The 18,108-nt window shown below is 41.2% G+C and overlaps 3 protein-coding genes across 3 annotated transcripts; 1 reads left to right on the top strand and 2 right to left on the bottom strand. All coding sequences in view use genetic code 11, as the record gives it.

Moving 5' to 3' along the window:
- Positions 1–676: 676 nt before the first annotated feature.
- Positions 677–4,266, bottom strand: EGR_00356 (Signal recognition particle receptor subunit alpha; the record flags this gene model as incomplete). Its single annotated transcript, XM_024489605.1, has 11 exons — positions 677–802; positions 931–1,107; positions 1,405–1,490; positions 1,744–1,957; positions 2,464–2,847; positions 3,010–3,373; positions 3,518–3,602; positions 3,669–3,826; positions 3,857–4,053; positions 4,090–4,173; positions 4,201–4,266. 11 exons carry the CDS (start codon positions 4,264–4,266, stop codon positions 677–679), a joined length of 1,941 nt encoding a protein of 646 aa, XP_024356283.1.
- A 4,271-nt stretch (positions 4,267–8,537) lies between these two features.
- Positions 8,538–9,625, bottom strand: EGR_00355 (hypothetical protein; the record flags this gene model as incomplete). The annotated part of the gene is made up of 2 exons (XM_024489604.1): positions 8,538–8,720; positions 9,533–9,625. 2 exons carry the CDS (start codon positions 9,623–9,625, stop codon positions 8,538–8,540), a joined length of 276 nt encoding a protein of 91 aa, XP_024356282.1.
- A 2,127-nt stretch (positions 9,626–11,752) lies between these two features.
- Positions 11,753–13,682, top strand: EGR_00354 (Zinc finger protein; the record flags this gene model as incomplete). Its single annotated transcript, XM_024489603.1, has 5 exons — positions 11,753–12,003; positions 12,043–12,151; positions 12,198–12,298; positions 12,338–12,650; positions 13,287–13,682. 5 exons carry the CDS (start codon positions 11,753–11,755, stop codon positions 13,680–13,682), a joined length of 1,170 nt encoding a protein of 389 aa, XP_024356281.1.
- Between the last annotated feature and the right edge of the window lie 4,426 nt (positions 13,683–18,108).

The following is an 18,108-nucleotide window of genomic DNA, read 5'->3' as shown; positions in this document are numbered from 1 at the left end:
AATGAAAATTGCGCGACGCATTATGTACGGGGAGAATATAAACAAAGGTTCTGTGTGTAAGTAATACAAGACTTAATGCTGCATAAAATGCAGATGCACATGTTTTTGAATATCAAAATTTATACGTATGATCTGTTTGAAGATAAAAGGGTCGTCTCTGACTATTTACGTTTTATACGGACTTACTAAAGCAAATTGCCAAAAAACCTTTCTTTACGCGCTATTGCCTCCCATCAGAAGCCCTACTTACGAATTATTTTTAACTAGGATATTTTTGCGCAGCCACTGCAAAATCCCCGCGCCTGTCCGCCGCTTTGACATCAAGCTTACAACCACTGGTCCTACTGACGTTCAGCACCAGCTGATGAGCAGCAGACGTTCCCCACCCGAACCATACCCCCACCAGGGCTCCTCGACAGACCAAGCAGGACTCCTCCCGAGGTAAGCTAGCTAATACCTCCAAGAGCGGGAAGAAAAAACAGACCACGCATGCAAATCACCGCCACTCAATAACGCCCACTAGATGAAACAATAGCCAGCCGCTAAGGTACGAAAGGAAGACAAAGTCGATGGGGCCACAGATGGAGAGTACAATAATAATAACACCGCACATGAGAAAGTGCGGCCGAAATACAATAAAAAGGATGGTGCTGAAGCAGTCACAATGAAAAGGAATTTACTTCATAAGAGCCTTAACCACGCTTGGTACAGAAAATTGACGTAGATCAGAGTACGTCTGACCGGTTCCAACAAAAACAATCGGTTGCCCTGATATGTGGGCCATCGAGACAGCTGCTCCAACCTAAACGGCAGTATACAATTAATACTTCATCCGTGGACACCTGCAGCTCTTAACCCACGTGATCAACATCACCATTTGATCCAGTCTTTAAAAGCGGTTGATAATGCAGAAAAGAGCAATGAGCTAACCTTGTCGTCAATTGTATCAAATTTAGTGAGCACGATGCCATCAATGGTATGGGGCTTGGCTGTATTGCTATAATCGGTTAGAGACTGATTAAATTTCACAAGTTGATCAATCGCCTCATTTCCGACCAGTGCCTCACCAACGAAAAGAACCAAATCTGGTTCGTTAACGATAATAAGCTGAAATAGGAGAGGGGAGAACATAGTGAGATAAAGGCATGACGGTTAACATTCGATAAGATAGTCTGAGGTGGACTACTTGGTAGAAGGAAGCAGACAAATAGTGTCCACTTGGGAATACTGCTTGTGAAAAGTGTTAGCTGTAGCCCATGCAAAAGGGCAAACATGTAATTTATGCGCATAATATAGATTACTTTAAATTTGTGCATGGCACTCTGACGCTTTCACATGGAAAGTGGGGTGAGTGAAACATTGTGGGCATATTGAACATTCGGTTAGGCATTGAAAGCAACTTACTTTAGCAAGCGCGCGCATCAGTAGTTCATTGTCTTGCATCCGTCCAGCAGTGTCGACCAAAACCACGTCACACTGTTTTTCCTTAGCTGAAATGGCCAAAATTTGCATTCATAGACGAGAGGCAAAAGTTCGTTCCCCGTGAAATTTCAAAATAAAAAACACCACTCTAAGTATTGCAGACACAAATGCCATTAAATTCTGGATTAGCCGATTCACGGTGCTATCAAATGTTAGCAGTCAATTCAAATATCGCATTTCATAAACCAACAACCTAAGATACTTCCTGGCATTACATTTAAAAGCATGAATCTGTTTTAATCGGGGAGCAAAACAGCGTACCATAGGAGATAGCCGACATGGCAATATTTGCGGCATCCTTGCCATAGCCCTTCTCGTACAGCTCAACCATTGTTTGACCGTTATGATGCTCAGGGGGGTGGATAAAATTAAGTTTCTGCACGTGGGTTCGAAGTTGCTCCACAGCACCAGAACGGAATGTATCACAGGCAGCTATAAGGACCTTGAGATTCTTTTCTATCAACCAGAAGGCTATCTAAAAGATAGAAATACTTTCGTCAAACCGAATATAAACATATACGTTATAATAGTACAAAAGCAAACCTCGAATATCAGAATTACAGGTCTTGTTGGAAAATGATGTTGGATGAAAGCATAAACTGAGCAAGATCTGATGTAACTGCAAATAAAGCTCAAGAATAAATCAAACAAATTGTCCCATAATATAATGATTTCGAGTTGTAATGGAGGATAGTTAATTTTACACAATTTTCTTCCAAGGTACAAGAATACAGTACAAGAGTGTGTAGGAGCGGGAAGGAAACTGTTCCTCTGAAGCGGTTTTCCGATAAGTGAGTTATGTGAATGAGACGAATATTATCGTGCATGTTGAAAATATGCAAAACGTGCACATGAAATGCTATCTTGAGTTAAATTCTCATGAAAACGGCGTCAGAAAGATTCAAGATTATTATTGAAAATCCTTCTTATTGTCCCACTCATGGCCATATAAAATAATCGCTAAAAAAACCTGCAACTCACTTTGGCGAGATTAGTGGATTTACCAACGCCATTGACACCGCAAAAGACGATGACATACGGTTTCCCCGACTGTTGGGCTTCAAGGGCGTCACGCAGAACATCGACACGACGACCAGAAGCAAGAAGACGAGTACAGGCCTCCTCCAGAGCAGAGCGAACACGCGGGCCAACGCGCTCGAAGCGGCCGAGTTGCACTCCGACTAGGCTTTCGGCCACTCCATCGCAAAGGCGGTTCGCGATCTCAAAAGCCACGTTCTTGTGTACCAAGTGATCACGCAGCCGTTCCAATGGGTTTCGGATATCTTCATGTGTTAATACTCGACCGGATGCAGTCGTTTTCAAGGTTTGTAACAAACCTGACATAAAGCCGAATGATTTGTTCGGCTGAATTTAAGTAGATTACAGTAAGAATAGGCGTCACGCAGGAGGCATGAAAAAAATCTTCGTAAGAGTTGGGGTAAATGAAGAGGAATTTGGAATTGATGAAATGGCATGGGTAAAGCAGAAAGTGATAAAAAAGGTGAACCGTTAAACTGATAAAATTACATACAAGAAACTCGCCTTGATTCCATTCCCGCTTCGAGAATAAACCTCTGAGTCCTGTTCTTTTTCGTCTGATGATTCCACGTATTCCTCCTCATCAGATGAGATCTCTAGTTCATCGAAGCCCTCGCGCAATGTACCACGAAGTTTGGTGAGATTTTCTACTTCAATGGCAGTTAGTTGTAGTCCTTGAGAGACAACCGCATTTGTGCCGTTACAAACGAAGCCCCCTGGGGAGGAGTTAGCAGCACCACCTCCACCGCTGTAATCGAGTGCAGCGGCCTCGGCTCCAACGGCCTCATCGGTCCAGCGGCGATTCATCTTTACTTTTTTACCGGGTTTGGCAGAAACAGGCGATTCCGAGGGACTGAAAAGAAAACGGGGATTAAATGGTTTGATAAAATGGGCACTTCCATTTTTTCGCAATTTAGGAGTGCAGAAATAAATTTAGAAGCAACGGAACCGATACTCAGAGAAACATTCAAGGTTTTAAACTATGAAAAATCATTACCTGGAAAATTCCTTGGGTTTTTTGTTCATTTTGACAAAGCGAGACTTTGGTGAAGGCAATTTTGTTTTTCTGGATTGGAGGGGAGCTAAAATTTCAAAGTAGCATAGGAACAAAAGTTGATCAAAAATGACATACACAAAGCGACACATACTGATACTTGAATCAAAAATAGGTTCGCCTGAGTTTGGGCTCTCGTCAAAATTAATCCTTTTCTCTGTATTGAAGGTAGGGTTTTGATTATCCTTACTGACAATCATTGAAGCGATTGTCTTTTTTGACTTCGCAGAATCAGCGAAACTTCGCATTGGCCTGCACATAGTAAAATGTTAAGGAACTTACTTGGCAGCCTTGATAGACTTTCGTGACTCCACCTCGATCTCACGCAACTTTGAGTCAAAAGTGGGTCTAAAGTCGTTGAAATATCCTAATCGATTCTTTTCAAGTAATTCATTTTTATACTTATCCCGAAATTCCAAAGCAATTGTAGTCAGAAATTTGTCGACATAACTTAATTGAAGTACACGTTGATAGCCGGCCTGAAGGGGAGTCGTTGGGTAGTAACGTGAACATACAATATACAACAGATCAAACTCATTGTCCATAAAGTGTTTCATTGCGATGCTTTCATGCACAAACGCCCCGTTACTAAGATTTCCCTACGCAATAAAAACAATACGTCTTACCTTAAGTATAAGGGACTTTAAAAAAGCGTTAATTGTCGTTCTAATGCACTCCGATGTACTTTTCATATACCATAATACGATGCCCCCTCTACTAAGTATTACAAAAAAATCGAGCATAATGTTATAACCGCGTCAGCAAGGAATTGAAGCAAGAGGAGGCAAGGTCAGCGAATTAAAACAACGTTCATGTTAAATAGACTGTTGTGTAAAAGTTACATACTTAGTAAAGTAGCCTTAAAAGGCAAGTTTTGCTTATTTATGGGCATTGCTATAGGAGCTTACAAGTATTGGCCCTTTGTTCTACCAGTCTGTACTTTTGTATAGTGCCTTGGGCATACTGAAAAGATAAATTTTAAACTTGGATTTCACAGTATCGACTGACTTTGGCTTAAGTTTTAATTAAATGTGCTAATACAAGAAGATATATGTGTGTGAAATTGTTTTCAAATATTCTGGATGCAAGTTCTTTGTGTATTATTCACGATGTTGTTTCTTGCAATAATTTTTTAGTTTCGAACCCTATAAGTTCAGCAAAAGCCATTTTTTGAGTAAATATTGGCAATTAAGGTCGACTAAGCACAGTACCTAGAAAACCACTCAGAATTGTAGCCATTATGTTTCTGATGATTTAAAGCAGCCACTTGAGTCTTCCCTGAAGCAAAAAAGATATAATACTGGAACAGAAAGTGTATTGCTGACCTCCAGAAGGACCGCAGAGTCATTGACATGGCCTAGAGGCTATGGATTTAAGCGGAAGTACAATGGCCTAGCCCTAATTATACGCGTATTTAAACCACCGTCTTGAGCAAAATGTAAATTATTCCGCTAAAGTAGCACCCTGAGTAATATTCTAAAGCGTAAAAGGTCAAAATTTATAAAGAAAGGGACTGTAATGCACTACTTGTTTGCCTATTTCTTAGTTTTGGTAAAGGGATCACGGAGGTGATAAGTCATTGTACCCCGCTAATCAACCTGGACTCCGGGCCATGCCAGTAGAACCTAGCCCTATTATATGTTCCATCCGAGTATTACATCATTTTCTTTCATCTTTAGGGAAGTTTCAGGGCGCTACGCTTATGGTAGCGGCGTCTAAGGACGCTACAATAATATCAAAACCTGTTCACCAAAAAGACATTTCTTCATGTGAAATTTGTGACGATAGAGGTCAATTACATGAGCTCATTCAACGGACATAGCGTTCTTTGTTTTCAGTCGTATGAGGTTGGCTTTGACAAAACGCACTTCAAAATGAACAATGTGAAATCCGATCTCGGAGCTCATCCACAAAGCTTTTTATTGTCGCTTTGCCTAGCTGGCGAGTGAATGGGGTAGGAATTGACTAGTAAACCTCTCTGCCATCAAGTCTTGCCTCAACGACCTCAATTATTTTCAGACTGGTGCTGTTAGGTCATTAAAATGCAAAACGTGTTTTTAAGTAAGGCGCAATTAGAAAATGGAAAACAGGTTGCGGCCTTTCGGTGCTGCAATTCACCGGATACTTATTTGAATTTTAATGAGTAGAAAGTTGAAAAACGCCGATACACGCTTTTACAGCATGGCGTTGGTGTGATCAATTACAAGGCATCGCATTGAGAATTCGTCACTCCTCATCCGCCAGCTAGCTGATGGAAACGCGGAAGTCACGGGACAATCTACTTGGCTCATTAATGCATACCATAAGGGTAGGAAGAGTGACTTTCCCCCCAGATTTCCCCCAAAAAAAAAAAAAAAAACAGAAAAGTTGGATAATTCTTTTTATTAACTGATACGAGACTTGTTGTGTTAACTTTTTCCATTAAATGTTAATAACAAATATGTAATGAGGGGAAATAAAGGACTTACTAAAACAAACGACAATTATTAGATATATACATTTCAGGGAGAATTTTAAGTCCTTCCGTACACAATGGGGCCTTGAACATCGTTCTTAATAGTTGACACAATTAGCGTGTTAGCTTTCCAGGCCGTTAGTCTCGTTGATCCTGGCTCTAACATACCTGTTGCTCGTTAGGGTGGCCACCTAATCCGAATGAGAAGAACAAGGTTCGAGGTTTAATCGCTAGGCAAATAGTTGGCTCTGAGACCTAAAGTGCCTTTGTCCCCGGTGGGTTCAGTTTGAGAGCATGAAAACATTTGTGGGCGTATTTAGATTACACAAAGCCTGATTCTACACCTTGACCACTCCGTTTGAACCTGTGAATTTGAAAGTATTAATGGCACAAATTAGCATGAACGCAAAACACTTACTAGCCGCTCTTCAGCCGAGGTGATGAAATACTTTTGTGTTATGAATCTCCTTCGGACGATAGGTCTACCCTCGTCTTATCAAATCTCTGCTTGTTGAAAATGCTGATTTCTTGCATTCGTAGGCAACACAAGGTTAGAAGACGTCAAATGATCGCAGTTAAGGCTTATTATTGCACTCAAGTCTTGCCTTTTTCAAAATGCCATTAGCTATTGCACACATCAGCAATATGATTCCTCTCAGAGCGCCTTTGAAGATGGCTGTTAACGTCAAGCAATTTGCTGTGAATGAATGACTCTCGCATTAAAGAGGGTGTATTTTAGAGATTGATAGTCTTTTTGGAATCTCACCAACAAACACTTTTGAGGCAATAGCAGCACTCAATTAGGCGAACTGAGACACATCTGTCATTTTACAATCGCACAATCGTGCATCAGATACAAAGGGTGTACTGGATAAGGTGTGGAGCATTTACATCAAAGCTTGCAATTAACTTTCATGACTTTTAGATGGTTAATCTACCACACAACTACTCAAGCTATTGTGCGTGCAGTTTAATACGTGTTGAAAAGTGTAACATTTATCGGCTAAGTGAAGGCAGCGTTAAAACTAGCCTCTCCCTTCCTCCAAGCAAGACTTGTACTGTGCGTTCCGTTGGACAATGGGTGTCTGCAGCTCGGTAGTGGTAATTGAGAGGGGGTCACCGCTGACAACAACCCTATGTTATTCAGACCCCTATTACGTGACACAGCTAATACTAAAGGAGGCTTAGATGAAATGAAACTCACTAAGAAAAGGAAGTTGCCTCATTATTTTGTACAAGTGTAAATGAACCACTTATAAAACATAAATACCTTAAGGCAAAATCGTAAAAGGCCTTTTCTTCGTAGCTAACTCGAGATCAATCTGTTTCTAAACCAATTTTTTAAATAGACGAATCGGTGTTTTGTGCTTCATGTATTGATGGGACGTTGGGCAGATGTCAAATTATATCCATATTTGGGGACCTACACGGTGAGAAAGTGAACTCGTCAAGAGAATACTATTTTTGAGCATTTGTATCATTTATCAGGTAGCTCAGGTTCGACTGGTAACTTACTCACACCCTACTTCAGAAATTATCATTGTCGGCGCATCAAACGACCTTTGACTTCGTGTACACACTCGCATCTGCCAGCTGAAGGTCTGCGTGCTGGTGCGAGTGGTCCTAAAAACGCCTTTTATCTGACACAAACTACCACGCTGCACAGATTGAAACGTTGAAGAAGCAGGAGCACACTTTTTGAGGAAAGGTAATCCGATACCAAATAAGCAGTTGTCTGAAACATCTGTGTTGCCATTTGAAACTGGATCTTTAGCTGCCAGGCTCTAGATGTTACATCGTAAAAAGTTTAGCACACGGGTAGCTAGGCCTAGTTAATTCGCCTTATTCGAGGTATTGATAATAAGCTAACCATGCCAGAGGAATTACTTCCCTTAAATCCATCAAGTTAAATCAGTTGCAAATTTTAAATGCTTCAGAGATGGTAATTACCTATCCTTCATTAATGACACTTCGTTTGCCCTCTTTTCTCATAGCACTTTAATTTTAGTGTACCTAACTTTCCTACTTATCATTGCTCTTCGCTTTACTTACCCAATCGACCCAGTCTTCAATTTCATGAATCTTCAAAAATCAAGGGAGTAAAAAATTTTTTATTTAGGAAAACAGTTTTATTTTAACTCCTAAGGTAAATGTAATAAATCAAGTTCACACATGTATGTTTGTTTATAAATTAACAGCAGTAAATTCATACGCAGAAAAAAGACAATGATTTACCCATTAATATACTTCCTTCCTAAAGGTCTAAGTCTGTCCTCTTAAATGCGATTCTTGAGGGAAGTGTTAAGTATGGAGAAGACATAATACTCGGGCGGAATATGTACTGTCGACGTACAGAAGGTTTGGGGGCTGCAGACATGGCCCAGAGGACAGGCCGGGCCGCCCAGCAAGAGGTACAATGGCGGAGCCCCCAAGTAATCCGTTACCAAATCCGAGAGTTAAACAAGTAATTGACGTACTACAGTAGGATTTCATCACTAGCTATACACTTCAGTAGATCATGACGGACATTGGTGACCACGATGAGGTGTTCGAGAATCTGCATGACACGACGGTTGCATTTGATGTTTGAGGGGATGCTTCCAATGTTTCGGTGGGTGCGCATGTGATTGATACGGCGGGGGTAGTGAATGGAACCAGGAATTGCTGCACTCTCAAGTTGATGCTCTCGCCCTTCAGACAAAAAGTTTTTGCAAATACTTACTTGATGTTAGTCTGAAATTAAAGAAGTTCATTTCATACAGGAAGCTCAGGTAAATAAGTGAACTAATCGAATGGTCAGGGGTACTTCCGTAAAGTGTTTCCAAAGTTTTGCCAGCTGAACCTAGGAAATTGGGTACTACGCTTCAAATTTAGGTTTTCTCGTGGTTTGTCCTAAAAATTATTCAAATTATTTTTAGGTAATTAATATAAACTGTAGCTTTTTTGTTAATATGGGGAAAGAAAAGATAATCATTTCATTGTGAAGGTGTGAAACCAACTCTGATGCCTTACCAAAATATACCACTTGATTTAACTCCTCAACACATCCTCCTAGATGTTCTGCCAGAAATATTATTTAAAATATATTGATTTAGATTTGTACAAAAACAGCGTTCATGTCATTTTGGTGAGCTGCCTCTTCTCCATGAGAAGAAATGACGTGATACGCATGACCTTGTTTAGTAAATCACGAATCCAAAGGTTTTCCCTTTTCAAAAAAAATTAGTATAATCCAGCAGCTGTAATTGGTTGAAAACTGTATTAGTTGGCGTTTGTCAGCCCAATGATAAGTCTCGGGCACCATTCAAGGTTGACTTGAATCGGCGCTCCCTTAAGGACATTCAAATCGGCCCACTTCAGCTGCCTCGTGATCGCCTCAATGTCCGTTTCAAATACTGGCATTATTTTTTTTTCACACATACAAAAAAATCATGAACCACCATAAATTAACTAGACAATTGAGTCTATTTTGACGCTGTCTGGCGCAGCTCATCAACACTCACCTTATCCAGCAGTGTCGTATTCGGCTGGTAAATACTACACGCGGATCTGACTTCACTTCCATACTCATTAAATTGACGTGCACATGTCGGCATATTACTTAAACGGTAATAGGTTAGAATATATAGTCACTTCCAATTTCTTTAGCGTCCTCGAAACTATCCATTTTCGCTAAATTTTTCTTATCCGTATAAAAATTTCTGAACATTTTACCAAATTATTTTCAGTATCAAAGCCTTTCTTACCGTCACTTAAATTTTTTTTGCACGAGAGCCACTTAAATGAATTTCTTCTCCCCAATTTGTGTGATCCCACCCAAGGCTGGATCTGCTTTAATTTGAGCAGTAAGTAACCCATTAAGTAACCCACATTTGTCTTTCCTACCCACAAACACTATTTGTGCCTAAAGCATAGGATTTCATGGTGACGTTAAATTGTTGAAAAAGATTTGTGGATTAGAAAGAAGTTTTGCAGCAGTATTTGTGATAGAAGCTCCATGAACCAGCGGGGGTACACTTAGTTCACTGTTTTACATTTTTTCATTCAAAAAGGGTGAGAGACGATTTTATGGCTCATTTCTTGCGTTGGTATGGTTACTGTATGCCATATTCGCACTGGAAGTGCCATACAGCTATGTAATAACACCTTTGCTGAGTGATGCCGCATTTGAAAGTTTGTCACTTTAGTGATGTCCAGATCGTCCCATCAAAGCACACAGAATAGGTGATTCAAATAAACTATCCTGTTAGCAAAATCCCGAGAGGCTTGAGCTCCAACGCCATTTAAAAGGCTAACAATTTCCGGGATTTTTAATGACCTTTTATCGGGTGATCATGCGATTACATTTTTGCCTTGTCTACTAATTAAAATGCATCAAGTTGAAATGACTGCGCACTTTAATGCTCCCGAAGGTGGGCGCACTTTAATTGCGCAAGAGGGTCTGCGTCTGAATGCGTGCCTGTCAGTCTAAACATTTGTGGGTACTTCCCCTCATCGCGTCAGGCTGAATTTTCTTTTTATTCTAACGAAACTGTAAAAACAAACATTCGTATTTCCGGTCTATCGATAACAAGAGCGGGAAAAGATGGCAATAATGTAGAACTTTATTTACCGGTTTCACACATTTAACATGTTTTCCTTATTATTTATGGTAAATGGTTGCATCATATGGTGACACAAACACAGTAGCCAAGTTTAAACAGTGAATTAGGAATGAAAGATTATCTGTCCGCGGATAATTATATTTTTTTCCGGTTTAGAGTAGCACAGCATGGAATGAAACCTATCTTTTGTGGGCCATGAAGTCTTGAATAATTTTTGTTGCGAAGTCATCACCAAGGAAAGGCTGGAGTATCGAAACACTATCATTGTTTTAAGGATGTCATACTCTTAAACCATTTTTAAGTAGCATTTCGGAGGTTTTCAGGAGGGGTGTATCCACCGCTAATAATTTGATGCCATTCGCGCAACTTGGGGTGCTTCAGCTTCACTGGCAATACGTCTTCAAAAAGTCTTAAAATAGAAACGCACACCTGCCGAGGAAGTTTTGGGGATTTGCCACTGAGTTTATCTGTGTCAGAAGCTGAATGACATTATTCAAGACATCTTTATTTAATCTCAAAATGAATGAGTCGCTGTCACCGAAATTTTGTAGGTTAATATTGTCAGTAGCAATCCCCATTTTAAAAATGTGATTCTGAATTCGAGGTTAAGAAGTTTGTAAGCGCCAGCTAGTTATTTATCTTTAGCAACAGCCTTAAACAACTTTTAGATTACAACACAATTTCGCCTCAATGGAATTTACTGGAAATCACTGAAACAGCTAAAGGCATTGCAGGCAACTTTGTACCAACGTATTGTTGGATTAGTTATCGGTGGTATTGTAGAAGAGTTCTCAAAAGTTTTGGGGTACGTTAACACCGTGATGTGTCTACAAATGATGCAACAGAGGCAAACCTTGTAACGTCCTTTGTGGAAAGATTTCCGACATAAGTTCATTTTAATACGGATTAAAATTCGGAGCTCGGAAGGTTTCCACACAAATTAATTTGAATCATCAAATGAATAATTTTTTTGTGTCCTTGCGAACCCTATGCAAATTACCACAATTCTCCTTTCTTTTCATCAGACCGCCTGTCTGCTGACAATGAGGTGTCATTAAAACTCATCAGAGGGAGGTACTTATTAGTGCACGTTCACCACCACGGCGCACATACAAGCTCATGAACGAACACCTTAAAAATGCTAATTGTATCGCCAAGGCAACTAGCGAGGGCCACCCATCCACCCGAGTGCGATTTGTGTTCGTGCTGGTGCGACGCGGTCCCATTGGTGGGTTTCGCGTCGTGCGAGCAGGCCTCAGTCTGATCGCCCCCCTTGAGGCACAGTGTCAGTGGCACATCATTGGCTTGGCGCTCACTGCCACGCACACCTCGCAGCACCTCCTAACCGGAGCACTCGATATAAAAGGGAGGTGAGCATTTTCCACGACATTGTGATGTATGGATTTTAGCCAGTCCCTCGGTATAACCAACAGCTATGCCAGCCTCCTGGCGAGGCTTCCTCTGAGCTTTCGTATTCCCGTCCCACCACCCGACGTGATACACGAGTGTCTCAGTAGTGTAAGTAAAGTAGTCTTTTTCAACCATTAGATGCTCTATGTTGTAGGGTCCCCGAGACATTTTCAGCACACTGCCTGACAAGCAGTCATCTGAGGCCCCTGTAAATCTGTGCATCCGAGACCAGAAACCAAGATCCGCTTTTGTAAGGTAGGACCTCCGGAATGATATGAATGCCTACTTCTCTAGTGTTAGCCCTCGATCATCAAACAGAGCGCATGCGCTAACTCCTGATATGTGGACAGTGTTCCCCGCATCTCTGGATTGTGAAGCACCTGTGGTCCCATTGAAGGCCAAGGAAAATTTGCGTACAGTACTGCAACCGACGCGGCGGCGAGCGGGATGGAAAGGTTTATCTGTGTGTGCCGCCTGTTTCAGACCATTTGGTAAGATGAGTGATCTGAACCAGCACTACATGCAGAAGCACCATGACTTACTTAGGCAAGAATGGACTGCTGCACTTATTAAACGGCAGCGAAGGTGCTACAAAACCTCCAATCATGTAAGCAAAATCAACTTTACCCATGCGTAGAAAAAAGAGCAAACAAAGAGCTTACAAGAAATGACATCCACGTATTTTGTAGGTATTTAAATATAATCAATCAGTGTCAATGGTTAAAACGGTTTGGGAAAAAGTTTTTTCCAAAGCAGATTGAAATAACTTCAAGCGCGCGGCAAATACCCTTTTTTAGAAAGTGTTTTTTATAAAACTACTTTGTTTGGAAATTCCTTTGTAAAATGGAACGAGCTAAGCTACTGCATAAAAAATTGGTCATTTGAAAGAGATCCTTCTATCGACTTAATTTCCAAAACAGATCACAACCAATTTAGAAACGTGTCTCAGAGAATTCCACGCGACATCAGGGATTATACTTCCTAGGTGTGTACCGCTAACCTGTTAATGACTTTTCCAAAGTAAATTGGTCGCACTATATCGTGCTGTCCTGCACTGAAGAGTTTTGAATCCTCCAGTGCTTTACAAGGATGTTAGCATACTAGTACCCAACTTAATCTCAAATGTCCGACATTATTTAGTTCAAATCGCATGCATTAGGGTTTTGTGCAAATACTAATACCTCAACCACCACACCAAAACCGATGATTTTGCCTTACATTGGCAACCATTGTGCTTTTGTAGCGACGCCTTTTCTGCGATCAACCCCAAACCCAGACGGAAGTTTCACCGGTGGAGACCACATCGGGTAATGCATCACAAAGCCAGTCTCAGTTGCCCACAAAGACGTGTGACCGTCTGGTGGTGGGGACGACGGAGAAGAGTCCACGCAAGAGTCATGTTTGTCCGTGGTGCAGTTACTGCGCCAAGTGGCCCACGGAGCTGCAGAAGCACATCGTGGTGCATGCCAACTCGAGGCCATACACGTGTATAATTTGCAGCAATTGCTACAAGTGGAGCTGGGATCTGGGTCGTCACTTCTCCACCGTCCACGCGGGTCTCCCTAACCCCTACAAGATGAACAAAAGGAGTCTCCGAGCCCAAATTCAGCGCTCCAAGTTTGACAGAGTGGCCGTTTAAAACGCAGAAACGTCCTTTTTCTATCAGCAAATTTCAATCATATTTTCGTATTTAAGATAGTATTCTGCTGATTTTGTATTAAAGTGTTTTGCATATAGCACACGTTTTATGTGAAGTCACCGATTTATTAAAATACACGATATTGCCTGGCAGTCTCAAACGGAGTGGATTAATATGCCACCACTGCAAATTCGTTGATTTGCACCAAACTAATCTGATACAATTCTAATGACAGGGAAGAGGAGTGAATAAAGTAACTTATACGCTCATTTTACCATTACGGATCTTGCAGCTACGCAGTAGGCAATTTAAGGCTCCTGAAGCAAAAATAATGTCGATAAAGATGTCAGTGACCTTTTTTATTTGTGAATTTGCTCAAAATGTAAATATGAATTAATTTTGTAAATGAATGGGTTTGTGGAATATACTACTTCCACGTTACTAACTAGTCACAATGATACAAATGTCCTCACAGAAGCAATAATCACCTGCTTACAGGTGGATTTTTGTCTGAAATGTTGTAGGGAAAATTGGCAAGCATTGAAGTGCCTATTTGAACAGGTTGAAACCGTTGTACATAAGCTCAAAACGACAGCATCACCCAACGGATTTTTAATGCTTGCATGGTTTGTTTAACTACGCGTTTGATCGCGCAGGAGTTTAATCGCCACAGACTACCTCCGATTGTTAGCTTTGCTGCTCGGCCATGTCAGTAGCCTCTCAGTCCCTCTGTACGTCGGTAATACAGTGTAATACGTTAATTGCTTGTTTACCTTCTGTTTGGGTAATGGACAACTTGGAGGCTCCGCCACTGCACCTCTGTCGGGTGGACTGGCCTACAGGCCTTACCGGTAGCCCTAATCCCTCCTGCACTTCAACAAAACATATTCTGCATTACGTCTTTTTTTGTCTTCAGGGAAGCCACAGAGCTCTACACTACGGCCAATTCCTTGGCGGGCAAATTTATTTTTGTAATTTGGTGGCATGGAGGATACCATTTTGCCTTTATTGCATCTTTCACATATGTAACTTGTTGGTTATTTAACTCTCTGTTTTGGCAAGAAGTAACTTTTTTCTCTCTCGTTGAGCCATGCTAGTGGCTCCAATTCCTTCTTTATGTCGACAATACCTATTTTGCCAGAGTATTAGGCCTTATTTGTCTTCAGAGAAGTCTCGGGACGCTACGCTAGTGGCAGTGGAAAGCAATCCCTATCTTAAAAGACAACCATCCCGATTTCTACTGATGAGTGGTAAACCTTAACGTGACGGAAGAAGAACACATGCTGTGGATGGGAGAATCTGTGACTACCCATTATAGAAGGGCCTAAAATAAAGTCTACCTCCGACTACTGCCCCAATCCCGTACCCTACAGGAAAGCTATAAACAATTGTAGCGAGCGACACTAGCCGTGAACCATCCAACAAAGTTCGTTACGAGCTTCCTGTCGTACATTTATAAAGCTGTCACATATATAAACAGGTGATACCTCGTCATCCTCTCTACTAGCTGCTTGGAGCTCATAGATATGGCTGGGCAGCACTGAAGTGAGACATGCGTGACAAGAAAGAATAGGCGCGAAAACCCACACCCACGGAATTTGAATTTGAATTCCTTCCCTTATTGTGTGACTGCTTTTATGCCATTGTTCCTACGACTGGCTATGGACACGCGTGATGGTCAGCACATTTTCACTTCCCCTCCCTCCCAATACAGATCCCAAACGGCCAAGTGTCTGCTCAGATGCGTGAAATTCGACGACTGCCAGGGGCGGTCCGTGGGTACTTTTCCTTGCAGCACCGCTTACGTTGTGATGGCTAACGCGAGAGGTTAACCATGGGGAGCGCCGTGGACGACGCCCAAAAGAAGATAGGAATTGTGTAATACTTAAGTTGTTTGTTTTAATCTTAATTTTGGTAAAAGGCCACATACCCCCTTTAGTCTTTAGAGAAGTGTTGAGGCGCTACATTAAATTTTGTCTAAACATTAAAAAGAAAATTAAATCACTTTAACGAAGTGGAGATGGGACGAAAACCCTTATATAATTTGTCAGCCGCCTCCAAACGTTAGTCATTGGTGTGTCAACTAGGGGCCTTTACACCCATCAAATTGTTATTAAATCTACTACTTTTAGTCTTTAGGAAGAAGGAGCCATGTTGCTATTTTGAATAGAACGATTGCTAAAATTTCATCTCGATGAATGCCTTTTCATCTGTCTGCATTTCATCTTTTGAAATTACCACTTGAAAAACGTGGATTCATAGGCAGACCAAAATGCTTAAGTGTTAAACAAATTTAAGTAGGCGACAGCTCTGCGCTTCCGAGGTTCATGAGCGCATTTTCCAACCTTGTTCCAGGTCTAAATGTAAGTCCAGCTCTTTTGCAACAATACTTGTGTCTTTAAGACGGCGAAGATCACCCCTTGATAGCTGAAACCTTCCAAATCTTCTAAAACTACTTCCAGTGCTGTTTAGTGAAATTCCAAATGAGGGAAATTGAAATTAGTACATGGGTACATTAGTACATGAGATCCCATATAGTTAGTACAAAAATGTTAAAAACATTTATCTACATATGTATTTTTACAAGTGATACTGAAGAAGTGAGCATTGTGGGCTCGTTGATCCGCATTACCGGGTAAATGAAGACGACGCTTGCCAGATGAAATTTAGCTTTTATTAAGATCTTTATTTGAAGCGCCCCTAACTGACGGCGCACCTTCAGTTGATGTGGTGCTCTTTTCTGTGAGACCGTGAGTAAAATTATACGCAGCATGTTTGAGAAGGAATTCGAAAGTATGCCCCAGTAGAAAAGTACAAACGGGCAAATCTTTGAAGTAACATCCACTCGGTGAGTCGTTTTGGCATTTTCGAGAGCCGCATCGAAAGCTACCCAGCTTACTTACCTGGTAATTCACAAGTGAACTTTTAGCAAGGGTGTGTACAATTAAGTTCATTTCATTCAGCGTAAAACCAGTGTGTTAGCTAAGTTAGAAGTATGTAAGACTGACTTTTTAAAATCTTAACCTCAAGTTTACTCAAACTTCTTTTGGCAATTGATTTGGAAATGCAACACACTTAATTACTTCCTCCAGTTTGCCTTTTTCTGATCCACCCCGGTTAATATATAGTCGGTTCCAGAGCAAAGTCATTCTTCTCGACTATAAATGTAATACATCTGTTGTTTAGTTGACTCTTGGTATTGGTAGAGGTCACTCTGATCGACCTGGCCTCCAGGGCCATGCCAGCGGCCCCCAGCCCTTATGTACGTCGGCAGTTCTACCCATGTATCACATCCGCTTTCGTCTTCAGGGCTCTACAAAAATCGCATTTATTTCAAAGCAAGTTTCATTGATAATAAACAGTTTACTGAAATCTTGATAAACTACGCAATTGTGTTAAGCACGCATGATCTAGAATTTAGTCGCATTATGGTGATTTATTTTTCCTATGTTTTGCTGGGATTACCCAAATCTATCCAATGGCACGTAAGGTGAAGGTAAACTGCTTCATATATGTGTATGAAAAAAAACTTGTAAATCCAAACTTATCTTTTACAAGTACTCTACAATTATTTTAAGACAAAATTTTAAGGCATCTTTCCCAGTTTTGATCTGGCCATGCCCTAAAAAAGAGGATTGTTAGATGATGAGGCTCTTAATTCCAAGTCACCTTACAGGACCTTGCATTCTGCAGTCAGAATTACACATCTGCTTGCTTCATGCTATTTGAGTGCTTCTAGTGTTCTTAATGAACTGAACAGCATTGGAGGGGATCGGTTCACACGAAGCACCACCGACCACCCAGGTGTGAAGAGCCCCAGCAGCTCGTGAGGGCGATTACCGTAGGTGCGAGCGTGTGTGTGTGTAAAAGTGTTTCGGGGGCCATCGAGCATTCATTCCCGAGGCCAATTACCACCCCACCTCATAGCAAAGTTGGCACTTATGCGTGTGTATGCTGGTGAGGCACAGTAACAGCATTCTTCACACTTTCCATCTCCGTCAAACACGGCTCTAGGATGGCATGCACCATCAAATCCAGGTGAAATGCTTCATCTCCACCTCTATGTATGTACCGAAGTGCATGACAGGAGTGGCACTTGATGCCTATCAAGCAGAGGTGAGCATCTGGCAGAGGCATAGAAGCAGGTACTGCTTCGAATAACTGAGGTGGCATCGGACGACCTCAGTAGAGGGGTAGAGTCTTCTATTTTTTTTCACTACCAACTGCGTAAAATTATTATTCTAATTTTTTAGCTTGGCAACAAGTCAATTTTAACTACCCACATTTGCTTTAAAGCATTCAGAAGCGATCTATTCTAACATGAATTTATTCAGGCAAGTGTTTGTTTAGTGCATTATCCAGGCAAATTTTCTGCAAAATATTTCAGGATAAATGAAGTAGAATTAGAGATAGTGCATCATCCACC

The sequence above is a fragment of the Echinococcus granulosus genome, assembly GCF_000524195.1.
Source record: "Echinococcus granulosus chromosome Unknown EG_S00001, whole genome shotgun sequence".
NCBI lineage: Eukaryota > Metazoa > Platyhelminthes > Cestoda > Cyclophyllidea > Taeniidae > Echinococcus > Echinococcus granulosus.
The sequence above is the reverse complement of the archived record's forward strand: the minus strand, read 5'-3'. Positions and strand labels throughout refer to the sequence as shown.